General features: G+C 60.9%; 3 protein-coding genes across 5 annotated transcripts; 2 read left to right on the top strand and 1 right to left on the bottom strand.

Annotated features, from left to right (window-relative positions):
- Window positions 1-258: 258 nt before the first annotated feature.
- Window positions 259-2,388, top strand: NDUFA3 (NADH:ubiquinone oxidoreductase subunit A3). Its single transcript, XM_017671169.3, has 4 exons — window positions 259-382; window positions 607-681; window positions 1,740-1,817; window positions 2,237-2,388. The coding sequence occupies exons 1-4, from the start codon at window positions 373-375 to the stop codon at window positions 2,326-2,328; spliced, it is 255 nt and encodes an 84-aa protein (XP_017526658.1). The 5' UTR covers window positions 259-372; the 3' UTR covers window positions 2,329-2,388.
- Window positions 2,389-2,443: 55 nt separating this feature from the next.
- On the bottom strand, window positions 2,444-10,136 carry TFPT (TCF3 fusion partner). 3 transcript variants are annotated; one of them, XM_037025890.2, is made up of 6 exons: window positions 9,923-10,136; window positions 9,077-9,335; window positions 6,585-6,655; window positions 3,286-3,355; window positions 2,994-3,212; window positions 2,444-2,603 (listed from the first exon to the last, which is right to left on the bottom strand). In XM_037025890.2, the coding sequence occupies exons 2-6, from the start codon at window positions 9,329-9,331 to the stop codon at window positions 2,484-2,486; spliced, it is 735 nt and encodes a 244-aa protein (XP_036881785.2). In that variant the 5' UTR covers window positions 9,332-9,335; window positions 9,923-10,136; the 3' UTR covers window positions 2,444-2,483. The 3 variants fall into 3 exon arrangements, with proteins under 3 accessions (XP_036881785.2, XP_017526653.2, XP_017526654.2); XM_017671164.3 differs by having other exon boundaries at window positions 9,730-10,133; XM_017671165.3 differs by lacking the exon at window positions 9,923-10,136 and adding an exon at window positions 9,530-9,654.
- Window positions 10,137-10,174: 38 nt separating this feature from the next.
- On the top strand, window positions 10,175-24,114 carry PRPF31 (pre-mRNA processing factor 31). The gene is made up of 14 exons (XM_017671149.3): window positions 10,175-10,305; window positions 12,511-12,695; window positions 12,798-12,858; window positions 14,776-14,859; window positions 15,407-15,504; window positions 16,389-16,495; window positions 17,738-17,907; window positions 18,857-19,014; window positions 20,074-20,163; window positions 21,547-21,674; window positions 21,751-21,823; window positions 22,230-22,358; window positions 22,447-22,545; window positions 23,727-24,114. The coding sequence occupies exons 2-14, from the start codon at window positions 12,519-12,521 to the stop codon at window positions 23,850-23,852; spliced, it is 1,500 nt and encodes a 499-aa protein (XP_017526638.1). The 5' UTR covers window positions 10,175-10,305; window positions 12,511-12,518; the 3' UTR covers window positions 23,853-24,114.
- The last annotated feature ends 1,399 nt before the right edge of the window (window positions 24,115-25,513 follow it).

The following is a 25,513-nucleotide window of genomic DNA, read 5'->3' as shown; positions in this document are numbered from 1 at the left end:
GGAGTATTGCATTCCGCCATAAGTGGGTTGTAGCAGGAGGACTGGGCATTACTGCAACAGGGCGACTCCTAGGCTGAGAGAGAAAGAACAGCGGCCTCAAGAGGGCAGGCAGGTTTGTACATCCACCTGCAACGCCCGCTCCTTTCCAGCAGCCGCCGTGTACACCTGTTCTGCGGCACTGCGCACGCGCGACTCACGGAGCGGCGGCTCTTCCGCAGGGACCACAACTCCTAGAGGACTCCACGTCCTCGTCACCGCATTGGACACCTGCTCTGCGCAGTGCGCACGCGCAGCTCGAGTCGCTGCAGCTCGCCCGCAGGGACCACAACTCCCAGAGTGCCCTGCGCCGCCGCCGCCGCCGCCAGGACGAAGATGGCCGGGAGTAAGTGCCGGCGTCTCGTGCTGGCGGGGCGCGGGTAGTTCTGGGGATCCTGGGGTGGTGCCAAGGATGGAGCACGGCTGAGCCCGCGCGGAGCCGGTGGGCTCCGGGTCGGCGAGGGGCGCAGAGGTCACGAGAGGACTCCGACGGGGAGGGGGTACCGCAAGAGAGTTAGAGGTCACGGGGGCATCCCCTGCAGGGGTGACCCTCCCCTCTCCCTCCTCCAGGACTCGCTGCCTTCCTCAAGAACACCTGGGCCAAGGAGCCGGTGCTGGTCGCGTCCTTCACCATCGCGGGCCTCGGTGCGTGCATCATCCCCACCCAGCTATATTTCCCTCCCCGCCCCAAGGGTCCCGTCGGCCCCCGCTAGCGTCCTGCCCCCGAGGCCCCTTCTCCGCCTTGAACGTCTGTGCCCCTACCGCTGTGTCAACACCCCCACGACGTCCCCTTTGCGTCCCCCCATCCCTAATGTTACGACCCGTCACCGCCACCATCCCTCCCCACCCTAGAGATCCACAATCCTCCGTAAAGGAGAGATTCTCAACCCTGGCTGTGCATTTAAAACGCCTGAGCGGGAAAAATAAAATGTCCACATCCTCCCCCGCTTCCGCACTGCTCCGGCCCGGATGGTGGATTGACCTGGGTGCGGCGGAAGAGGGGCTGGGGAATCTATCTTGTAAAATCCCCCAGTGATTCTAGTATCCTACTCCGATTGAGGCCTCCTGGAGGTGCAGGCCTCTAGAAATGTTTGGAGATACCAAGGGAAATACGTTTTAAAAATTAATTTGTATTTTTTAGCTTTGTTTTTAAAGTGGCTATTAGAACGTGTAAAATGACGTAGGTGCTCATACATTTCTGCTGGGCAGTGCTGGCCTAGAATATTCCTTTATGCGCCCTAGCCCATATGCAGGACTCCTGGCACCCACTCTAGATGGACTGTATTTTCTCAGTGACTGTACCTTGTACAGCCCCGTCCCTGTTTGTAGCAGTTTGTAAGTCCTCTGGAACATTCCCAAGATGCTCCCCTTTTCCCCTTTCCCTCCATGCTCCATAACCACTCCAAACTCAGGGGACCCATTCCATGACCAGCCCACTCTGCCCTCTAGGTCCCATGTACCCCTGAGTTCTTGGCTCGCAGCCTCTCCTCCAAAAGATCTATAAACCCTGCTGATAAAGGAGGACTCCTGGGTGCCAAGGGGCCCTGCATAGCAAAGGGGCCTCCTGGGGGTGCGGAACTCCCTGCTCAGCGCCCCCTGCCTTGACCCCCCCACTTGGCCAAGGTTCGGCTTCTGCCCCCTTCCCCTGCTCCCCGTCAGCCACCTTCCCCTGGGCCTCACCCCTGTGTCTCTTTTCTCCACAGCTATAATTCTGCCCCTCATCAGCCCCTTCACCAAGTACTCTGTCATGATCAACCAGGCCACACCCTACAACTACCCGGGTGAGTGGGAGCTGGGTGGGGGCTGGCTGGGACCTCCCTGTGCTGGGGGAGGAACACTTAGGGGCAGGGACCCGAGGCGGTGCAGTGGTCTGCGCTTTCTCTCGTCTTATCTGAAATATAATCCACATGCTGTGAAATCCACGTCCTGTCCGTCTTGGCCCTTGGGGCTTTTGTCCGTCCAGTTCTCTGTCTTGGTCTCTGTCCTGTGTCCTCATCTCTCTCTCCGTGTCCCGAGTCGGACCCTGGTCCCCATGCCCCTGGGTCTCTCTCGTTGCTCTCCTCTGCATCCCTGACTCTTAACCACTCCTCTCGCCTCTCCCCTGGGGTCCTGTTTCCCTCTTTGAATGTAAGTGACAGGTTAGCCCTTCCCTGGGGGCCCCGGAGATCTGGCCTCAGTGGCCCACCTCCCTGCCCTGCAGTGCCCCTCCGAGATGATGGGAGCATGCCCGATGTGCCCAGCCACCCCCAGGACCCGCAGGGCCCAAGCTTGGAGTGGCTGAAGAAACTGTGAGCACGTCCAGTGACAGGTGGAGGCCCCCTCTCCTGTGGCCAATAAACCCGTGAAAGCTGACCCCAGTCCACGTGTGTGTGTGTGTGTGGTCGGAAGCAGAAACAGTAGACAGCTGCCCAGGGGAGTCGGGTCAGGTTTACTGGGTGGGTGGGGAATCAGTCAAAGGGAGGGCTGGCTAGGGTCGGGTAGGGCAGCAGTTTGTCTGGCCCCTGAGAAACCCAGCTGGAGTCCAGGGTCTCATCTGCTTCGAAGCCGAAGTCGTCCTCGACCTTGATCTGGAGGAGGGAAGGAGCAGGTGTGAGGCCGGGAACCCAGAGGAGGCCCGTCGGCCTCACCTCTCTGCCTTCCGAGACACTGTTCTCCGCGGCCCTTGAGGAAAGCCCTGGTGTGCCCGCGGCCTCCCCTCGCCCTACCACCCTTGCTCTCTGCTCCTCGCATGCTCCCTGCTCTCCGCAGCCAGTCTGCTGTCCCCAAGGCCTCCTCTGGGTCTCCCTTTCCCACCCAAGCCCTCGCCCAGCCTTCACTAGTCTCTCCTTCCCTGCCCTTCCTGCCTCACCTCCTCTCTCCACCCACCCTGCCCTGAGCCCGGGTACACTGCAGGGTCAGACCTCCTTGCAGCGGGGCTCAGCCACGACACCCAGGGGCTGCCAGGCCTGGCCTCCCACCTGCACTGGGGCCAGTTCTGGAGTCTGCGCAGCTCCCGTCCGGCGTCCGTCCCGGGGCACGCGCCGCCGCCGCCGCCCACTGGGCCCCTCACCGGGGGCCGGGCTGCTGGGTTCAGGAGGTGCGGGCATCCTTCTGGGCGGGGATAGCCCCTCTTTCTCTGGAGGTTCGTTCTCGGCATTGCCTGGGGTGGGGGCCTCTGTGCCCTGGCTGCCCTCATCCTGGCAGGGTGAGGGGAGGTGGGTGTGGGCCTGTCCTGGGCTCCCAGGCCGCCCGCCCAGACCCTGTGCTCACCTCCAGCACGATGGTGAACTGGCTGGCGCGGTAGTCATCGCCATAGGAGTCCAGCACTTTCATGAGGAACCTGTGCCCAGAGACAGGCCACCAGGGGCATAGCTTGAGCCTCCAGTGGTTGGGGCAGGGGGCACCCGGCAGCTCGGCTTTGGCTGAAGCCAGGGCTGTCCTGGACTCAGAAGGTTCCGATCTCCGAGTCTGAGAGCCCTGGGTGCCACGCACTTGGGCAGCCAGTGGGACTAAGGGCCAGACAGGTGGCTTTCTGCACCCCAGCAGCAGTCAGCAGGAGATGACGATTCTGAAGAGGTGGGCTGTCGGGAGGGGGGCACCACAACTGGCTGGCACTCCCTCTCCAGGGCTTGGGGGGTGGGGCACCTGAGGTCAGCTGTTCAACCAGGGACAGAAGGGCAAGGGCGAGGTGGGCGCAGGCCCTGCGGCGGCTGCTGCCCTCTGCCCACTGCCCCGGCTTCTATGAGCTTTTGGGTGTTTAAGGGCGTGAAGGCTGCCTGTGAGCCAGCTCCCGGCCGGGGCCCTTGCCCTGCGCGTCCTCTATTCTGTGAGCCCAAGTCAGCCCCTGCTCCAGGCCAGGCCACCCTGTGGGTGCGAGGATTCCCGGCAGCCAGGCAAAGACCCCTGCGCTTACTGAGCCCAGCCTGCAGGGAGACAGCCAGCCGGCAGCCTGCACACCACAGGGCAGAAAGGGCCTCGGCTGAAGCCTCACAAGGCGGTGGGGGCGGCCCCTCTGGGGCTGGGCAATGGCAGGGAAACGTTTCTGGCAGGAGGAACAGTGCGTGCCAAGGCCCGGGGGTCCTTACGGACTGTCGTGGGGTATTAACTCTCGCTGAGGCAGGTGGGACCCTGAGGTTTTGAGTGGAGGAGTGACTTGATCTAATATGTTGTTTTGTTGTATCTTTTACTTTTGAAAAAAATTACTTTTAAAAGTTGTGGTAAGATAGACACAACGTAAAATGTACCAATTGGACCATTTTTAAGAACACGGGTGAATGGCATTAAGCACATTCATGCTGTCGTGCGACCATGGCCGCGTCCGCCTCCAGGAGTCCTTCTGACTTCCCCAGCGAACTGTCCCCATTAACCACCAACACCCCGGCCGCTGCCTGGTGCCCGCCGTGTCCCTTCTGTCTCTGAGTTTAAGTGCCCCACGTCAGCGGGGTTGGGCTGTACCTGCCCTTGGCGGCTGGCCCGTTTCACCGAGCGTGCCGCCCTCACGGCTCACCTGTGCTCTAGCAGGCATCGGATTTTCCCTCCCTTTAAGGTTGGTAACTATCCGAGTGCACGCGCCACGCCTGGGTACGCGTTCACAGGTGGACACCTGCGTGCCTCCGCCTTCGGGCCGTGTGGTCACACAGCTGATAACGTGGGGCGTGGGGATCTGTGAGTGTCCCTGTTTTCAGTTCCTGGGTGGAGCCCCAGAAAAGGATTTGCTGGGTCCACGGTAATTCCCTTTTTAAGTTCCGGGGAGGTGCCGTACCGTTTTCCACAGTGACATGTCTTCCATTTTAAAAGGGCCTCTGGGCCACCCCTCTGGTTTGTTATAACAGTGGGTCTGGGGTGAGGCCTGAGAACATGGATTTGTGACAACTCCCAGGTGGTGCTGAGGCCACGGGTCCAGGGGCCCCTGGCTTGGGGAACCAGGGGCTGGGCTCCAGGTGGAGGTTCAGGAAGCAGAGTCACCCTGACCGGGCTGCAGTCAGTCATTAGGGGCAGCCCGGCACATGCAGATCCTTACACTCCCACATCTTCGATGTTTCAGCCGCAAAGGCCACCTCACCCCCATAAACTCTCTTGGTCCCACCATCAAATCAAACTTCAGCTATTGGAACAAATCAGGAAAAGGGTTCGCCCAAGCGGTTGTGACAGGCTTGGGGGTCGGGAGGTGCACGGGGATGGTCAGGGCCCAGCAGGAGGCAGGCAAGGGGCCTGAGAAGATGTCAGCCTCTGGCAGTATTTTGAGGGTGGAGGTACCAGAAGCTGTGATGGGTCAGATGGGAGGATTTGTTCGCTCACGTGGGGCGGCCTGGCGGGAAAGATCACCTGGCAGGTGAGATAGCCAGAAGTCATCAGCACCCAGCAGGCCGCTGGCAAAGGGCTCAGCCTTCAGGAGAGCTGTCGGCAGGGCTGGGGAGGGGGCAGTGTTCAGGTGGCCTCTTCACCGGGGGCTACGGGCGCCTTGGGGGGCACGTAGGGTGGCAGCATCCAGTGAACCTCCCCAGACAGAATGCCCTGGCTCATGCTGTCCACCATGGCGGCCACCAGCCACTCGGTATGTGGCATGAGTGACAACTGGGTTTGTGATGTCATTTATTCTCAATTTCAGTGTAAGTTGCCAAGTGTGCTACTGAGCACTCTGCGTGCAGCAAGCACGACGTGCAACCGAAGTTTTGTGTTTCATTTAATTTTGATCAGTTAAGATGACTTGCTATGTCAGCTACGGAGCGCGTGGAATGCGGTGAGTGCCACGGCGGGACTGAGCTTCCCATGTCACCTCATTTTACTTTTGTGGCTGTTGAGCACTTGAGTGGCTAGAGCCACTGAAGAAGTGAAATTTCAATTCATTTTAACAAACTAAGATAGTTCGATGAATGTTCAATACTCAGTTCTAACAAGTTTCAGTGAAAGTGTGACCACCATACTGGACAGCACAGGTGCGGAGAGGTGGGGACACAGGCATCGGGCCCTGGCTACTGTGGGTCAAGGGATGGGAGGATGAACCAGGAAAGTGGCCAAAAAGGAATGGCCAGGAGGCAGGAACCTCAGTGGGCGAGTGACCCGGATGCCGGGAAGGGGCCTCAGAGAAGGTGCACTGATGGCTCACGTGAGCGGAAGGCTGATGCCTGGCCTGGGGCTTGGTTTCCTGGGGCCGTCACCACGAGGCCCCTTCTCCACTTCATGGAGGTGGGCATGTGGTGTACGGTGGGCAGGCCCCAGAGCCCCCCTGTCATGGTGACCCTGTGGGGCAGTCAGCAGATGTTTCTGGAGCATGGATGGGCTGGGCTCATCCCCTGTGAGCTCCGGTTCACCCTCAGCAGCCTGGTGATTTGGGCATTACTCTCAGTTGACAGGCAACTGGGCTCAGAGAGGATGTTGCTTGCTCAGGGTTACACAGCACAAGTGCTTGAAACGGAGCCTGGGCTCTGTTTGTTGTCCTTCTTGCTCGCTGTCCACTTAGAGGGGGCACAGCCACCATCCCCAGGCCTGCGTGTGGCTCTGACTGGCAAGGCCCAGTCCCACTCCTGGCCTGAGGGCCCGGCAGACGGGCAGGGGCGTGCAAGGCTTACCTGCGCTCCTGCTGGAGCCTCCGCGTTATCCTTTGGACCTGATGGAGCCTGTTCAGGACGCACTCGTTCACCTGCGGGGAGGGGAGAACGCTGGGTCTGTCGGACCTCACTGTCATTTACTGGGGACCTCACTGTCATTTACTGGGCGGACAGTGAGCCCCTGCTGTGCCCCGGGAGCCTCCCAGGCAGGTCTGCTCCTCCCCTACCCGCCCCTCCTCCATGCCTCCGGGACTGCGAGCTGACCTGGGGCCCCAGCCCTGTCCTGCCCCCGGGGGCTTTCTGTGTGTTCACAGCTCAGGGAGTCATCCCAACCCCCCAGTGAACCGCGAGCCCCCTCCTCCCACCTGAACCCCACCGGCATCCCCTCCTCGCAGCTCCCGGCTTCCTCCTCCCCGCCTTGCCCAGCATCCTGTCTGCTCCCGCCGCTCCCGTCTGTCTCCCCCACCAGAACATGAGCTCCACAGGGTGGGGATTTGTGCCTGGGTCCCCTGTGCCTTGAGCAAAGCCTGGCAGAGTGGATGCTCCCAAAACATCTGCTGACTGTGTGAGTTTGCTCAGCGACGAAGGGCACCGCGCAGGCTGAGCCGCAGGGGACAGGAGTGCCCCTAGGTCAGACACCCCCAGGTTCAAGTCCTGGCCTGCTGCTGCTTCGCTGTGTGACCTTGGGCACCCTGACCCTCAGCTTTCCGCATATGTAGAATGGTTATAATAACAAGACCTATTCCTGGGTGGGAATACTAAGGGCAGAAGTTCACATGTGCCATGTGAACAAATGACTGGGTCCCTTTGGACACCAGCTCCCATCTGTTAAACAGGCGCTGCTGCTAAGGGGTGGAGAGTGCAGGGAGCAGGGCGGAGCGACCTAGAGGCCCCGTGCTGAAGCCCCCAGGGCAGGCCCGGCACCAGGGTGCTCACAGGTCAGAGCTGCTCCGACAGCACACCCCGTACGGACAGCCCTGTGACCGCAGGATGCAGGCGGGGAGGTGTCACTGCTTCTGGGGGAAGGAAGGGATCCACGTGAGTCCTGCAAACACCAGGGAGGAGAGACAGGAGTGGCCGCAGAGGGAAGAGAGATGGGTGTGCTGGAGCTGGGGTGACAGGCGCGCAGTACCCAGTTCACGTGGTCCCCTCGGGCCTGTCTGCCACTGCTTTGTATCTACACACGTGTAGTGGTGCCGCGAGCACCCAGGCAGCTGTCACCAGGCGCACGCACCCATTTGTTGGCCACAAGGTACACACACGTTCAAGCCTTAGCGCAGCTCCCGGGGAATAGGTCTTAATCCTTGGGGCCAAGCCTGCCCCAGGCACCCCCAGGCTCATGCTGCCCTCACCCCCACATCCGAGGCTGTTTCCCATGCAGCCTCCCCAGGCCCTGGTAGACCCTGAGCCACGCAGAGACCTTCCCCCAGCCCATCTCTCTCCTGCCAGTGGCCGGCTCCCACCCACCCTGCATCTTCCCTATTAGACCATGCACTTGTCCCCTCCCCTCCATCCTGACTTCCACCCCAGGCCTCAGGCCTCACCTTCTCCTGCCTGGACCCTTCCGTCAGCTTACCCCTTGGGGGTCAAATGGTGCCCGTCAACAAAGCTGTGTTGGATTCCTGACCCCAGGACCTCAGGATGTGACCTGATTTGGACACAGGGTCTTCACGGAGGTAATCAAGTATAGTGATTAGGGTGGATTCCAATCAGATAGGATGGTGTCCTTACAGAAAGGGGAAACTGGGACACACATGGAGAATGCCACGTGCAAATGAAGGCAGAAACAGGCCAGCCTGGGAGCACCGACTGCTGGCCAACACCCCCAGCAAGGGAGCGGCACAGAGCAGCTCTCCCTCCCAGCCTCAGGAGGAGCCGGGCCAGCCTGCACCTTCATCTCGGATCGCTGGCCCCCAGAACCGGGAGAAAGTACCTTCCTGTTACGGAGCCACCCAGTTTGGGGTTCTTGGTTACCCCAGGCCTAGGGAACTGAACCACCCACACCTGACCCCGCCCTCCCTTGTCTGAAACCTTCCCAGGCCTTCCCCTCACTAAACCAACGAGAAATCCAAACTTCAGGTCCCATGTTGGAGGCCCTTCAAGACCTGGTTCCTGCCTCATTCTCAACAGAGGCTACGGCAGAGTCAGAGTCCGAGTCTGGGGCCTCCACCACGGGAAGCAAGGGCAGAGGACCCAAGGGACACTCAGGGCGCAGAAAGCCGCTGAGCTCAGGGGAAGGAAAAGGAAGGCCGAGTGTGATCAGTGGAGAACGTGAGAGGCTGCTACGTACCCGCAGGCTGACTGGGTGCCAGGAAGCTCCTGGAGGAGGCAGCCCTCCAGTGCCTTGCGCGGTGCCCAGCGCAGAAACAGCGCAGAACAAATGAATAGCGACGAGTAAATGAACAGAAGCTCCACTGGGTTTAGCAAGGCAGGCTGGGCGTGTGACAGGCGGAGTGGAGGGGGTGGTCCTCTAGGTCCGGGGGCGCCGGGAGGCGGAACCCGCACTCACATACCTGCTCGATCTCCCGGCAGCGCCGGCCTAGCGCCTGGTACTTCCTGCGATTTAGTTCCCGCTGGCGCCGCCGCTGGCCCCGGGCTGCCTCTTCCTCTTCATCTCGCTCCCGAAGCCCCGAGCCGCCCAGACCCCCGGACACGAACTCCACCTCGGTCTCAAGCTCGCTCTCGAGGATGTGGCCACCGAACAGCGGGGGCAGCGCCAAGTCTGAGCCTGGTGGTGCTGAGAACTCTTCAAAGCCCACGGCTGCCATGGTCCTGTAAGGTCAGGGGGCTCAGGGATCCTGAATCCCCGGCCCCCAGCCCCTCCGCCCTCAGACCCAGAAGTCCAGGCCCCCAGCCCCTCTTTCCCAGAATCCATTAGTCAAGACCTCCAGACTTTTCCTCCCAGAGGGCCCCAGAGAGTCAAGCTGCTAACGCCCCATTCAGACCCAGGAGTCCAGGCCTCCAACCTCTTCGTCTCAGATCCAGGAGCCTCGGGCCCGCAGCCTTCTCCCCCAGGATGCTCGAGTACGGACCCCAGTTCCTAAGAAGCCAAAGCAGCTACAGGAACTACAATGCCCATCAGCCCTTCGGGTAAAAGCACATAGGGCCGCGCCTTGCGCGACCGCAGTGTCTCTTGGGATTCGTAGTTTCCCCCAACGCCACTTACCCTTCTCTCTGCTCCAGTTCCATCTCTTTCCCGTGTGGGAGCCCCAGGCCTTGGGGCTTCCGACCTCGCAAACCTCAGCGTAAGGGGTCCGCAAAACTACCAGTCCCGTCCGGCCTCCCGGTCACAACTCCCGGCGCTTGGCCGCTACGCCCTCTCGGAGTCGTAGTTCCCTATTTCCGACACCACTCCGTACCCATTCCGCCTTCACCCCGAGACCCGGCTTAAAGGCTTTGCGTCCTGGTCCAGAGCCTCCGCCAGTCGTCCGAGTTGCCCCCGTCTTTCTTCTTATCTAGACCCCCTCTCATCCGACTACGGCGATCCTCCGCTTGGCAGGCTCAGTCCTGGGCGGGCCGCGAGCCCCATCACTCCGCTCTCCTCTCCCGCTCACCCCTCTTTGCCTGGAGGCCGCTGCTAATAAAGTTGTTGTTCCAAACGGCACGAGGAGCGACCCGGGGCGGGGACCAATCAGAGCGCAGCTCTGCCTCCGCGACTGCGCGAGGGTGAGACGGCATCAGTGTGCGTCGGCCACGGCGGGGAAGCTGCTCTCCTAGAAACGGCGGTGCGAGGAGGGAAGAGGTGAGTGTGGTGGAGCCGAGGGGAGGACGCCGGGCCAGGTGCCGGGGTCGGGGCAGGGCGAGTGTAAGGCGGGCCTTAACGGACTTGGCACTCACGGGGCGTCTGTGCTCCTGCGATGCTCGGGCGCTCCGCGAGAGCAAGCATTGTTCCCCGCCCCTCCTAGCGCTTTGCTTGGTGCCTGCGGACACAGGCTTCATCGAGAAAATGCGTGAAGCCCCTCGGGTGTGTATCAGGGCGCTCGGGGTGTATATCACCAGGCAGCTTATCTAGTCCGCAGTGGGGTGCATGGGTTAAGGAGCTGAGGAGGTGGTGAGCCAGTAAAACGCGAGGGGAGGAAGGCCCAGAGCGGGAAGAAGCTGGGAAGCGAAAGAAATGTGACAAGGACTTGTGGGCGAGGGGGACAGTTGGCGGAGGTGCAGCTCCAGAGGTTGGCTGGAATCAAGCGAGCTCATCGTGCCTACCGTGCGCCAGGGGCTGTGCTGGGCGTTGGGGATAGTGGCCGGTGAACAAAATGGACACGGTTGCTGTTCTCGCAGAAAGTTTCGCTTAATGGGGAAATAAAACAAAATAGGAGAAATTGAGAGAATCTTAAGCATAGAGGTGAATAAGATGTATAATAGCGGGATAGGATCCAGACCGGGGGTCAGAGATCTGCACTGCAAGAAATAAGGTTTATGCCCCTACCTGAGGGACAAAAAGATAACGTATTTGGAGAACTGGAGAAAGAAGACAAGAATAAGCTGGGTATAAGGGATAAATAAAAGTGTTCATTCATTTGTCACATTTTTCTTAAATGCTTACTCTGTGCTAGACATTCTGCCAGAGGATGGGAATATAGCAGTGAACAGACAGATATGGCCCCCAATTTGGCTTACAGTTTAGTGGGGAAACAGAAGGGGGGATAAGCAGAGGGACTTGTCTGATACGTGGGGAGGGAGGTTACGTTCCATAAAGAAGGGAAGAGGCCCTCTTGTTCAGAGAAGGTGAGAGGGGGAGGAAGTTTAGGGAACGGCGCCCGTGAGGTCACACAGGTGCATTTACGAGGAAGAGCTGTGTCTTAGAGAAGTGAGTGCAAACGGGACACTGAGCCTTAGGGGGACAGGGGGATCTGAAAGGGACAGAGCTCATAGACAGCTGGACACACGGGGCTCCCAGACTGGCTCTCTGGGCCGGCTGTGTCCTGTAATCTGTTTGGTTTGGCCTGTGCCTGGGTGGTTGGTTTGATTTAAATTATCCATTCAGGTAATAAAAATGAAACTTTTCAAACTGGGAGATTCCACGTAAAATCATGAATTTTTTACTTCTCTTGGAAAAAAAAAAAACCAGGCAACCACATGCTCCCACTGGCAATGCATGTGTGCAGCTGCGCGTGGTGGCACGTTTGCGATGGGCACGAGCCCTGTTTCTGTGGGCTCTGCTCCTCCCTGTTGCCCAGACCCCAACGAGCTTGGCTCACTAAGCCACCCCCGCCACCCCCTCAGCCCCTGTGGGCGTTGGAGTTTGCAACCTCTGTCTTTATACTTTAGAGGAGGGTGTGTAGAAGGCAAGGGAATGAGGAAGGGCATGTTTTATGGGAAGAGAAAGGAAAAGGAAGAGAGGAGGTTTCTTATTTTTTCAAAAAAGTGCTGGGGCTGTGTCTTGTTGAGTACTGCTTCCCATCCACTTTCACTTCATGGGACTCACAAAATACAAATATTTGTCCAGCAGCTGGGGAAGATGAGGCTGCTCGTGGTGCACGGTGATTGGCTGGGGGCTGTAGGCATTTTAGGCTCTGCCTGGTGGCTCTGATGGTTGAGGAGATAGTATTTTAGGGTATTTGTCACCCACTTGGGGCCCAACAATTGGGGGGGAGGGACCTTGGTTTGAAGAAATGAGTTGTGAGGAGAGGTCACATCTCATCGCGGGGACGACGTGTCTTTTAGGGCAAGAGGTGGTGGCAAGGAGGGTGTGCTGTGTCTGGCACAGTGAAGTGGGAGGGAAGGGCGGGTGGTGTGAGCTCTGACCCGAGGTTCTGGGTGTGTTCAAGGAGTAGCTCAGCAGGTATTGATTGAGCACCTGTCCCGGGCACAGTTAGAAGATGGGGAACAAAGCACATACCTGTCCTGCGGAGCCTGCGTGCTAGCGGGTTGATGGAGAAGGACCAGGGCCTTCTGGGGGAGATGCCTCCACTGGTAATGAGGGGGTCCTCGCCCTCCCTCCCCACAGGCCTCGGGATGTCTCTGGCAGATGAGCTCCTGGCTGATCTCGAGGAGGCGGCAGAGGAGGAGGAAGGAGGAAGCTATGGGGAGGAAGAAGAGGAGCCAGCGATCGAGGACGTGCAGGAGGAGACACAGCTGGACCTCTCCGGGGACTCGGTCAAGAGCATAGCCAAGCTGTGGGACAGCAAGATGGTCAGTGGGCTGTGAGCAGGGGCTCCCGACGTGGGTGACGTAGCAGACGCGCCGCCTCCTGAGGCGTCCCCGGTGCTGACTCCCCTGCCCCCTCCTCCTCAGTTCGCTGAGATCATGATGAAGATCGAGGAATATATCAGCAAGCAAGCCAAGGCTTCGGAAGGTACCTTCTCCCTCCCGCCCGCCAGCTCCCAGCCTGCTCTTCCGCAGCCAGGCCCCTCGGCCCTGCTGTGTGTGCATCCGTCTCAGCCTCTTCCGGAGCCCCCCTCTCCTCTCCCGTCCCCACCCAGCCCCTGCTCCCGAGAACCAGCACGTCATAGGCCGGCGCTCCTGCACTTCTCTGCGCTGAGCGCTTACTAATCACGCTGGGACTCGCCTCAAGGTGTCCCGGAATTCAGCGATTCACGGTACCACTTAAAGGGTTTGGCCACACGTGGAAACTGCTTCTCTTATTTACTTCACTTTTTCTTTTCATCGATTTATTATTTTTTTTCTTAAATTTACCTGAGAGGGAAAATTGTCCTTTCTGTGAATGGAAAACTGGTATTGCTTGGTGAATAGAAAGTAACCATCAAACCCTTATTAAAGCACCACCTACGACCTCTTCCCACTCCAGCTTTGGGAAGCGCTGGGGTATCTACTGCATACTCTGCCCAGCTCATGATACCCCCATTCTTCTTTTCATGGGGGGCTCCTGTCTGGACGCGGTTGGGCACAGGCATGTTGTAGTCAGAGAGCAGCTGCGGGGAGACTCACTCTTTCCTTCCTTTCAAGTTCTCCTGAGGCTCCCTGGGGCCGGCTGTGCGGGCCTCTGCTCCCCAAAGATCAGGGTCTGGCAGAGCCGACAGGCCAGGTCGCAGGCAGTTATTGGTGGGGGTACCTGTGGAGACTGAGGGAGCTCAGACACTGGGGAGCCGCAGAAGCGCCGGCTGGCCCTGCCTGCAGAGTCAGGGAAGAACTGATACCTGAACTGGGCTTGGAAACATGAATACTCAGAGGGGCTCATGCCAGGGAGAAGCTGCGTGTGGAAAGCTCGGAACATCTGGAGAGGCGCCAGGCACTGCGGGGTTTCGGATGCCAGGCCTGAGGGCTCATCCCAGACCGCTGTGGGGGGGCCATAAGTGGCGTTTCCTGGTTTAGGCCAGGCTCAGGGATCAGGGAAGACCTGGTCACACCGGGGAGGTGGACACAACACATCTCAGAATGGGGTGGCAGTCGTGTCTGGTGGGCGTGGCAGGCTTGCGTGGAGGCACCGAGGAGGCACCGATGCCCCTGGGGTGGGAGGGAGGGCTCTTGGGTGCCTCCTGGGCCTTCAGGACAGAGAGGCCCTTGAGCCTCAGGTCAGGAAGGCGGGTGCTGGGATCTGAACTCAGCTCTGCACGCTGCTGGCTCTGTGACATCAGACCACGTCCCACCTTTTCTTTCTGTGCAACATTGGCCTGATTGAACGCCAAGCTCCCTGGGTGGCCGTGGGTGAAGTCTAGCATGTAAGACACTTGGAACAGTGGTAGACGTGTGGTAAGCCCTGTACGTGTCAGCTACCGTGACTGCTGCTTGTGGTAGTCCTGTGGCCACTGTTACTAAAACCCAAAAGGAGTTTTCTAGGAACATACGTGAGGAAGGGATGTACCAGGGAGAGGGCGGCATAGGAAACACCCGAGAGGGGAGTGATGTAACCCCGTGTCAGTCCCCGTAAGCAGGTCTTAGGGCTGGAGTGTCATGAGATGGGGCGGTGAGGGGATGGGCCCGGGACCAGGCTGCCGAGGGGGGCGTCCAGTGGGTGTCCAGGGGCGGCCGCAGGAAGGAGACAGTCCTTGTCCTCACAGGGCTTCCAGTCTTTCGGGAGGCTTTGAAGGTCAGTCTGGGAGGCCTGAGCGTCAGCCAGGAGGGTTCAGTTCCAGGGTGAGACGGGGTCAGGTCCAGGCTGGAGGGAGAGGGGCGAGGCTTGCAGGCGGGTGAGCCCGTGCCCCGGTTCACCCACCGCCCCTCCTCCTGCCCCGCCGCAGTTGCTTCCCTGAGCTGGGGTCCGGGAAGCGTGGGCGCCGAGACACACACCCCAGGCGCCTTCTCCTCCTCACAGTGATGGGCCCCGTGGAGGCAGCCCCCGAATACCGTGTCATCGTGGACGCCAACAACCTGACGGTGGAGATTGAGAACGAGCTGAGTGAGTGCCGGGAGGGCCTGCCCACTGCCTGCCTGTGCCTGAGCGGGCCGGGCAGGATCCCAGGCCACAGCCTCTGCCAGTCCTCCCGGGGTCCTGCCCCCAGGCCCCTCATATTGGCATGGATCCAGACACAGCTGCTGTACCAGGGTGACTTCAGTAAGAGGGAAGGTATTTTCCTCTCATGTGGAAAGGAAGTCTGAACGAGGAGTCCTGGCCTGGTGCTAGGCTCTGTCTTGTTGGTCTGCGATCTGTTTCATGGTACAAGGTGACTGCCCCACCTCCAGCCATCACCTCAACATCCCCACCAGCAAAACAGGAGAGAAAAGGAGGGCACAGTTCTTTTCCTTAAAGGGGTGACCTGGAAGTTGCACACGTTGCTTCTGTTCACATCTGGTAGACCAGAACTAGTTCGTGGGGCCACATCCAGCACTAAGCCGTTTTGCTGGGTGTCATGAGCCCAGTGAACACCCAGGGCTTCAGGTACTGAAAGCAGAGGAAGCGGGTGTTGGGCCCGGTGTCCTCATCAGACCCCCTCCCTGCCCCTTAGACATCATCCATAAGTTCATCCGGGACAAGTACTCCAAGCGGTTCCCCGAACTCGAGTCCCTGGTCCCCAATGCGCTGGATTACATCCGCACGGTCAAGGTGAGTGGAGGGAAGTGTGGGCTCAGGAGGAACTGAGGCTTCCCCTCTGCCCCTAGCGTTGGCGGAGCAGGGCCCCAGTCCTGGGTCCCCAGTCAAGGGGAAAAGCCTCCCTGCTCAGCTGTGGCCAAAGACAGGCATGGACGCTGGCAGCGGCGAGCTGGAGTGGGGGTGCTACCTCAGCTGCCCAGTGGTGGAGGGGTGGGGCCTGCAGAGAATGTTCTGGGCTCCCCGCCCACCCTCTGTTCTCTGCTCCTTGCCCAGGAGGTCTCCGAGAGGGGCGGGAGCTGGCAGGGTGAGGAGGGGTGCCCCCTTCCTGCCAGCACTTGTCAAGCGGCTGTCTGAGCCAGTCATTTGAGTCGAGATCTGAAGGCTGACAAAGGGGGGCCTCACAGAGATGGGGGAGGCCGTCGCAAGGGCCAGGACCCCTCGAGGGTAACCCTGGCACGTTCAGGAAAGGAGGGAGGAGGAAGTGAGGAAGCGAGTTGGTGACCCCTGACTCCCAGGCCTTTGGGCCTTCTGGGAAAGCTGTGCGAGGGCCAGGCTCCGGGGCAGGTGGGGCTCAGCAAGGAGGCTCCCCGTGGGTCCAGCACGCAGGGGTGGCAGCAGGGCCCAGCCACACAGGGAAGAACGTGTCGGATTTGCGCTCTGTGGTGGGGCGGCGGGCCCTGTGCGGGGGCCACTGTGTGTGGGCCCTTCCGGACCAGCCACTGCAGGGCATGCGGAGCTGAGGCTTTGAGCCGTGGGGCTCTTGGGACTGGGAGGAGGCAGGAGAAGCAGCTTGTATGCAGCCCCCAACTTGCCTAGCATCCCCAGAAGACCTGAGGGGTGCCGAGCAAGAGGTTCTAGAGTTTTCCTGAGTCCTGCCCCTACCCCCTCACCCCCAGGAGCTGGGTAACAGCCTGGACAAGTGCAAGAACAATGAGAACCTGCAGCAGATCCTGACCAACGCCACCATCATGGTCGTCAGCGTTACTGCCTCCACCACCCAGGGGTGCGAGCACAGCCGGGAAGGGCGCCGGGGCCTGCCGTGGGCCCGCACAACAGCGGGCCATGGCCTTGGGTTCCTGGTGGGGTCAGTCTCAGGACAGTTCATTTCAATTCCACACGTGTTTAACGAGCAGCCCCTGCAGCCAGGCATTGTGCCAGGCTCGGAGGTCCCTATGGTGAGAGGCCAGCGTGCCCTGTTGGCGTGGGGCAGAGGCAGACCCACAGTCGGAAGCGTCTGTCCCCAACGTGCCTCCCCGTCATGGGGATGGAGGCGTTGGTGGAGGCCTCCGACCGCGCTTCGGGAGCCTCTGTGCGCACAGAGGAGGACGTGCCTGACCACAGAGCAGAGTCCTGTGGGACGAGTCCTTGGACTGTCCTGGTCACCGAGCAAATACTGACTGGGTGTCAGGTGCCGCTCTGGGGACGGAATCACAGAACTTAGCAAAGTAGCCAGGGTCCTGTCTGGGAAGGAACGGGGGCTCACACAAAGACTGGGGGGCGGGTGGAGGCCCAGAGGAGTGGCACTTGCTGGGACTGGATCAGGGTGGCTTCCTGGAGGAGCTGACGACCCAGCTTCAGGCAGGGACCAAGCTCTCCAGCAGGAGAACCAGCCGGCTCAGCTCGCCACTGCCTAGGGGTGACCTGGAGCACCCCAGCCCTTCTGGTCCTCGGTGGGAGGACCCTGCGGCGCGCTCCATGGCCCTGGTGCGCCATACAGCGCTTGGCTTTGGAACGCAGGAGACCGGGACCAGGTGCCGGCTATGGGGCCTCAGGCCCGGCCCTTCCCCGCCAGCCCTCGGGTGCCCCCTGTACGATGGCGGTGAGAGCGGTCAGCACTCTGTGCTCTCCCTCAACAAGTGCTCAGCCAGCACTACGGTGCCGGGTGTGCTGTGCCCTCTCCTGGGCTGGCCGCTTAGAGCAGGAAGTCGGCAGAAAGCAGGGAGGTGGAAATAGGTGCGGTTGGTTGCAGCTGGTGACCGTGCTCCGGGGGACATTGTCAGGGCAGAGGGCCTCGGTGGTCATGGGGGAGCACTTCAGGGCAAGGGGCCATGTGCCAGCTTGGGCTTGGCAGAGACCAGAATGGGCAGGCCAGTGAGGGTGGTGCCCGCCGAGGGCTCTCCGGGGCTGGCGGGACCGGCGACTGTCCTGTCCTGAGGCTGGCATGCGTGCATGTCGGCGGCCGGGGGTGGCAGCACCCCTGGCTGGCGGGTCTCCCCCTCTGGCCCAGCACGTCCCTGCCCTGCAGGCAGCAGCTGTCGGAGGAGGAGCTGGAGCGGCTGGAGGAGGCCTGCCACATGGCCCTGGAGCTGAACGCCTCCAAGCATCGCATCTACGAGTACGTGGAGTCCCGGATGTCCTTCATTGCGCCCAATCTCTCCATCATCATTGGGGCGTCCACGGCTGCCAAGATCATGGGTGAGGCCCGGTGGGGGGTGGCGGATGGCTGGGGTGTGGACCCTGCTTGCCCTCCTCAGGGACCTCACGTCCCCGGGCAGGTGACGTCACGCCTCGGCCTCCCCAGCGGTGCCTGTGGGGGACGGCGAGCAAGCAGCTTCCACAGCACAACTCGTCACCCGGCAGTTCTGGGGATGGTGCCCCCCTGTGGGCCCGGCAGGGCTGACGTCACAGTGTGGACAGGCCGCACCCCTCGCGGATTCTAGGGAGGAATCCTTGCCTTTTCCAGCTTCCGGAGGCGCCCGTGTCCCTCGGCTCGTGGCCTTTCCCCCGTAAAGCCCCCTCACGTCTGTGACTGGTTGCCTCCCCCTCCCTTACAGCCCTGTGGTTACACTGGACCTACCTGTGCTTGAGGTCCTTACCCCAGTCGTGTCTGCAGAGTGCCTTTGGCCACATGAGGTGCCACGGTTGTGGGCTCCCAGCATCGTGATGTCGGTGTCCGAGGGGGGCTGTTCTCCCACACAGGTCACCCAGCCTGTGCTGGCAGCTTGTTTGATGAGATAGTTTACCTGATTCTTGCTCTGGGCCTGGCACCAGCTAGCTGCCATTAGAGGCAAATGTCCACCTAGAGGCCCTCGTCCCCTCCCTGGTGCCTGCAGACAAGCTCACGGGAACTCAGGTGATCCCCCCCGGGCCCTGCTCCCAGTGAGGGCCGCCCTTGGATGCACAGCTGGGACCGTGTGGCTTCGCGGACTCTGGGGTCAGGGTGCCATTGGGCCACATCCTCGCTGTGCCCCCTCAGGGAAGTGCTTCACCTCTCTGAGCCCCCTCCGCCCTGAAATGGGATCTGTCAGCTCGCCCTGGCGGGGCCACCTCAGACATCCAACCAGAAACTCACCCAGAGGCGTGCAGCACACCGTGAGCCCCGACCAATGCCCGTGGTGCTGAGCGCCCCCGCTTCCTGCTGCAGGAGTGGCTGGCGGCCTGACCAACCTGTCCAAGATGCCTGCCTGCAACATCATGCTGCTTGGTGCCCAGCGCAAGACGCTGTCCGGCTTCTCGTCCACCTCCGTGCTGCCCCACACTGGCTACATCTACCACAGCGACATCGTGCAGTCCCTGCCGCCGGTGAGCCCGGGGCCATGAGCAGAGCAGGTCGCCGTCCTGCCCCCGACGCGGTGGGTGGGACCTGGAGGAAGGGTGGCCCAGGCGGTAGAACAAGGACCTGGAGCAGAGGTGCTTACCGGCTGGGCGAGGCTGTGTGCCTCAGGCCCCCCATCTATAAATGGGGAGACCAGAGCCTGCCTCGTGGACGCGTGAGGAGGGCTCACGTGTGTGGAGCGACGTGCAGGTTAGCTTGCAAGTTCAGGGTTCCCAGCCACCCTCCGGCTCAGTGACCCCCACAAAGACTCGCAGAGCTCACAGAGCTGATCCCCTGGGGCTGCGGTTTTGCAGTGGAGGGACAGAGTCGCCTCAGCCCGGGGGACCAGCAGTCCCCACAGTGCCCTCCCAGTGGGGCCGTCCCGTGAGCAGGACAGCTGACTCCTGGCAGCAGTCGCCACAACAGCAGGAAGTCGCTGGGCCTCATGGTTCAGCCCTTACTGGGGCTCAGCTGCGTACACACGGCTGGGTCTCACCTCGCTGGGTTCTGGGTTGACTGAGGCTCCTCGACCCAGAGGACCCCACCCGAGATCACACGGTTGCCCTCTGGCCCATCCGAGCCCCCAGGCCAGCGAAGATTGCCTCCCAGGAGCCAGGCCCAGTGCTGACCTCTCAGGGCGAGGTTAAGTGCGTGGCTGTGCCCAGCAGCTGCTACCTTCATGACTGTCACTGTCACCACTGAGACTCGTGGCGGAGGGTGTTCTGTGTGCCCCTTGGTGGTTCTCAAAACACAGGCGGCCTTCATGTCGTGGCGCTGGACAGGAGTCTCGGTGACAGACAGATGGGTATTTTGCTTTAGTGGCTTTGTCAGTATTACTTCCCCGTCTATTAGTACAGTTGCCTGTGCAGATGGTTTCGAGGTAGGTGGGAAGGAGACATTGAGGCTGATGGTCCACGGCTGTGACGCATGGTAGTGGTGGTGAAATGCTGGCAGGCCGACACGGGCCAGGGGCAGCTGAGCTCTGGACCCGCCTGCTGCTCCCACTGCGCCCTCACGCCACCCTACCTCCCTTCCCACCACTCCAGGATCTCCGGCGGAAGGCAGCCCGCCTGGTAGCTGCCAAGTGCACGCTGGCGGCCCGCGTGGACAGTTTCCATGAGAGCACAGAGGGGAAGGTGAGGGGCACGTCCGCGTGGGTCTGAGCCGGATCCTGGGGGACTGTCATCCGGGACCTAGCATGCGAGCACGGTCCTCACGGCCAAGGCGGGGGTGTCAGGCCCGCTGTGTCCCGTTGCTGCTGCATGTGGTACCTCATTGCCACAAACTTGGTGGCTTAGGGCATCACAGGCTCGTCGCATCAGTCCTGGAGGTCTGAGGGGCACAGTGGGTGACAGCGGCGTGTGGGTAGCATTCATTCCCCTGGGGGCTCTGAGAGCTGGGGATCCAGTCCCATGGCTTTTCCAGCTCCAGGGCCACCTGCATCCCATGGCGCATGGCCCTTCCCTGTCTTCAGAGTCATCAGTGCCGCATCATCCCTCTGTGCTTTTGTCTGAACGTCGCCCCGACTCCTCCAAGCCCTGGTGATGACATCGGGCCCACCCTGGCCGCCTACAACGGTCTCCCCTCGAGACCCTTCACCTAGTCACACCTGCAGAGTCCCTTTCACATCAGGGACGCGCTCACAGGGGCCAGAGAGGAGGAGAGGGCATGGACACGGTGGGGGGCTGGGGAATTATTTTACCTGCTGTCTTGGGAATCTCTCCCCTCTGCCAGGTAATCATTCGATTTCCCTCTTCATCCTTGGTGGACTTACCCGTGAAAGTCGACATGTTTTCTGTCTCACGGTTGTTGCCTAAGCACCCAGCTGGCAGTGTTTGGGCTTAGTGTCAACCTCCCCCGCTTCTCCCCTTGGCCACTGTTCCAGATGTCGGGTGTACAGCAGGGAACCACTGGGACAAAAACCTGCCTCCACGGCCTTTATGTGAATCCGGGTGTCCGGTGGTGCCATATAAATGCCCTTGGAAGAGGAAGGGCCCTGGGGTGGCATGGGAGGCTGGGTGAGATGTCACCAGGACACCAGGGAGGCCTCTGAGGTACAGGTGTACCAGGCACCTGAGCGAAGCCAGCAAGCGAGTCACCTGGGCCCTGGGGGGACCTGTCCTGGGCAGGGAGCAGTCAGTGCAAAGGCCGTGCGCCCAGTGAGCCCCAGGGCCACTCAGGCAGAGCCTGGGGGCCTCAGGGAAGGTGAGGTGCTGCAGGGGCCAGTGTGGGTCTTCCCTGAAGGAAGAGCCCGGTAGGTGTTTGATGGGACAGAAGTAGTGGTCCTGAGGCTGGCTGACTCCGGTGGCCCCTCACTGACCTGGGGAGAGGCTGGGGGGTCTCCAACATCAAGGACACCGCGGTGTGCGGGTACTGGGTGCAGAGGAGGGCTGGGCACAAGGCACAAGTGAGTCCTAAGGTCGCAGGGGGGGCCCGGAGGAGGGAGCGGCCGAGGGTGTGCGCAGCATGGCGGGCGCGCCCTGGAGCTGAGTCCCCGCCGGCCGCCCTTGCCTCTGCAGGTGGGCTATGAGCTGAAGGACGAGATTGAGCGCAAGTTCGACAAATGGCAGGAGCCCCCACCCGTGAAGCAAGTGAAGCCGCTGCCTGCGCCCCTGGATGGGCAGCGCAAGAAGCGAGGGGGCCGCAGGTGGGCTGGGCAGGCCGGTGGGTGGGCGGGCAGAGGCCGGGCGAGCCCCCAGCTGACCCCGGGCCCCCATCCCCAGGTACCGCAAGATGAAGGAGCGGCTGGGGCTGACGGAGATCCGGAAGCAGGCCAACCGCATGAGCTTCGGAGAGGTCGGTCTCCCGCCTGGGCCCCACTGGCCTCCGGTTCTCTCCTCCCCAGAGGGACCCGTGGAGCTCCCGGCACCAACCCCCCACCCCAGGGTGCCCCATCCCTCCTGCTCACCCCTTCCGTCAGCTGAACACGCACTCCCCAGGCTTCACCCCTGCGGGAGCTGCAGAAGCCAGGAAGCTGGCTCCCCAGTTCAGTGGGGAATCCGGTTTCTCTTCTTGACCCCTGCCCAGCACATGCACGTGCTCAGCCCCCCGGCTTGCAGCTCCGCAGTGGCAGGACCCAGGGCTCTGCCTCAGCAGGGCCCTCGCACTCGGGGCCCTGTGGGGCCCTGTCTAGGCTCCCGCAGGGCTGGCCGGTCAGCTGATTGAGGGGTGGCTAACTGCAGGACGCTTCCTGTCCCACCAGATCGAGGAGGATGCCTACCAGGAGGACCTGGGCTTCAGCCTGGGCCACCTGGGCAAGTCGGGCAGTGGGCGTGTGCGGCAGACACAGGTGAACGAGGCCACCAAAGCCAGGATCTCCAAGACACTGCAGGTGTGGGTTGGGCCCAGGCGGGGTGGGGCGGACACGGTGGGAGAGCAACGTCACAGCCCTCACCCCTGCGCTTGGTGCCCCTCCACAGCGGACCCTGCAGAAGCAGAGCGTCGTGTATGGCGGGAAGTCCACTATCCGTGACCGCTCGTCGGGGACGGCCTCCAGCGTCGCCTTCACCCCCCTCCAGGTACCTGCTCTGTGGTCAGCCCAGCTCCTGGGTGGCTCTGCTCTCTGCCGTGAACGGCCCTGCAAAAGGCCCATCGCCTCCCTGGGCTTCAGTGTCTGTATGTGTGGGACAGGCACACAGAGCCCCTCGGGGGCCGGTGTGGCCAGCACCTCACACGTCCCTGAAAGGCACAGTGCAGTTCCAGGCACCCCTGGAGGCTGGCAGGGTCAGGCAGCAAACGGCTGTGACTGCAAGCCCGGGTGGCTTTAGAATCAGCCTGGGACCCTGTCTGGTGCCGGTACTCTGGCCCCAAGCAGGCTCTGCCCCACCCAGAAGCTCCGGGTGCGCTCCTTTGAAGTGTCTGGGTGCTTGGGGCGACCTTGGCCCTGTGCAAGAAAGCTCATAAGCAGGTGGCCTTGGAAGTTAAGGTTCCCACCCGATGACCAGGGCACAAAAGGGAGGCAGGGCAAGCCACTACCTCTGTCTGTCTGGGTTTACTCACAAAATAGGGCTAACATGGCCCCCAGTATCTTGTGTGTCTCCCAGCATCATGAGGAATAACAGATGAGGCGTGTTTGCTCAGCTGGCAAGTATCTGCTGAGCACTTGCTGGGCTCTGGGCACAGTCGCAGACTCCAGGGCTAGAGCCACAAACCAGAGACAGTGAGTCTCCCCTTACGGAGCTTATGGGGTGGCAGGGATCAGGCAAATGGTACGATACACAGTGGTTGGAAGGTGGAAAGTGCCAGGGGGGAAAAGGAGGGAGGCGGATACACTGCAGGGAGGCCCCATGAGAGCCTGGTGCCCACGGGTGAGACGTTTAGAGGTGTGGTCAGTGTGGGGGCTGTAGGGCTGGTGTGACTGGCCCTGGGACTGGGGGCAAGCCATGTACCTCTGGCACTTGCTTTTCCTTATTCAAGAATCAAACAGAGTTGGCTGGAAATATTGGTATTTCTAAGAACCCCTGGGGAACTTGTTAAAAATTCAGGTGCCTGGGTTCCCCCGAGTCCCTCTCTACCCACGAAGTCAGAACCTCTCAAGCGGGGGAGGTCTGGGGGCTGGTAAACTGTTGCCATGTCTACCCAGAGCCCGAGGACCACCGGGAAGGGCCTGCAGGGCCCTGACATTTCACGGCCCTCTTCCTGGGGAGGGGGCCTTGTTAGGAGCCCACCCCCTATCGTCCCGCCTTCCTCCCCTGCCCAGGGCCTGGAGATCGTGAACCCGCAGGCAGCCGAGAAGAAGGTGGCCGAGGCCAGCCAGAAGTATTTCTCCAGCATGGCTGAGTTCCTCAAGGTCAAGGGCGAGAAGAGCGGCGTCATGTCCACCTGAGGGGCCACGTCCTGGTGGCTGTCCACTGCGGGGATGTGGGCCCTGCCTTTCTGAAGGGACCGGGGTCAGGATGGGGCTGGGAGGTTCAGTAGAGGCAGGCGCCCTGCAGTCGGCCCAGTGCCAGGACTGTCCGGGGAGGCGTGGTTGAGGTCGCCATCCTGTCGTGGGAGCCGAGCCAGGCCTTGCCATGTCTCATCTTTTTTATTGTAAGAGGGAAAGCAAAAACTGAAAAAAGTGCAATTAAAAGCACTTTGTATTAGAATATGTCCTTGAGGAGTGATTGTTTGTCAGTCCTTTGGTGACTGGTGGAGCTGTGAGGGTTGGGGATAAGACTTGGGTGCCTGAACCAGGCACCAGGTCCAGCCCCGCCTGTCACTCCTGTGTCTCTCCCTTGGAGAGCATCAGTCATTCTGACACCCACATGATGTGGCTTTGAACACAGGCCAACCTGGGTGCTCCTGGCATCTTGAGCAAGTGGCCTCCCATTTCCAGGCCTCCACACTAACACCACGAGGTGCCCCTGAAGACACATGCAAGGTACCCAGGAGGTACCTGACCCTGGGCTCGCAAGCAGGGCCCGGTGGCCAGGCCCTGTTACCGCTGTTCCCCTCCCAGCCTGCTGTACTAAGCCCTGACGGATCGGGCAGACAGGCTCCCTGCCCTGACAGGGATGCAGGGCTGTCTGGATTCCTGCCACCTAAATGAGAAGCACCCTCAATCTGTCTCGGAACTGGGGCTCAGCTGAAGCTGCCTCACCTTGGCTGAAAGGTGCAGGCTCGGGGGGCCTGTGGGCTGCACTGGGGGAAAGCCCATCCGGTCCCAGCACCTGACACAAGGCTGGTTACCCTGAAAGGGCTAAGAAGGAAGAGTGTGCTGGGTCCTGCTTGCTCTGCTCTGGAGCTGGGCTTCATGGTGGCCTTGGGGAGGGAGTCCTGGTTACGGACCTGTGAGGGCAGGTTACCCAGGAGACGCATACAGGAGGAGGAGCCCGTGGGAAGGCGCCGTCCCCCATCCCTGCCCACCTCCCACTCGCTCCAGCTCACACTTTCTCCCTGAGTCTCTCTGGCTTGCTGGGGCCTGCTGAGATCTCTTCTTGTGTTTGTGTTCCTCTCCTGGCCTCCCCTTGTCACCACTCGGGGCTTTGTGTGTCCCTGGGACCCAGTCCCTCCCTCAACCCAGGACTCTGTCCCAACCTCACCAGCTCTAAATCTGCTTCCTCACATCACAGTCTGCACTTGCGAGGTTCCTTATACCGGCCAAATTACCCCATATGCCCCATAACTGTTTGCCCAGATTTACTCCTACGTCTTTAGATCAGCCCTGCTTGAAAGCAACAGTCTTTGCTCATCATTGCTAGGGGTCTGTGTGGGAAGGGCTTTCTGTCTCCAACTCCTCAGAATACTCACCTCCCTTGACCAGAGGGAATGGGAGGGGCAGGGCTCTCAGAAGAATCTGGGAACCTGGCTCAGGGGTCCTGCCTACTCTTAGGACAGTCACCTGAAACGTCAGTAGGCTTCAGAATTACCTGGAAGGCTCATTAAAATAGGGTTGCAGGGCCCAGAGTTTCTGATTCAATTGGTCCATAGCGGGGCTCGAAAATGTGCAATGTCTGGTAAATTCCCTGGTGACCTCATGCAGCAGATCCAGGGACCACACTTTGA

This window comes from Manis javanica, chromosome 17 (genome assembly GCF_040802235.1).
Source record: "Manis javanica isolate MJ-LG chromosome 17, MJ_LKY, whole genome shotgun sequence".
Taxonomy (NCBI): Eukaryota; Metazoa; Chordata; class Mammalia; order Pholidota; family Manidae; genus Manis; species Manis javanica.
The sequence above is the reverse complement of the archived record's forward strand: the minus strand, read 5'-3'. Positions and strand labels throughout refer to the sequence as shown.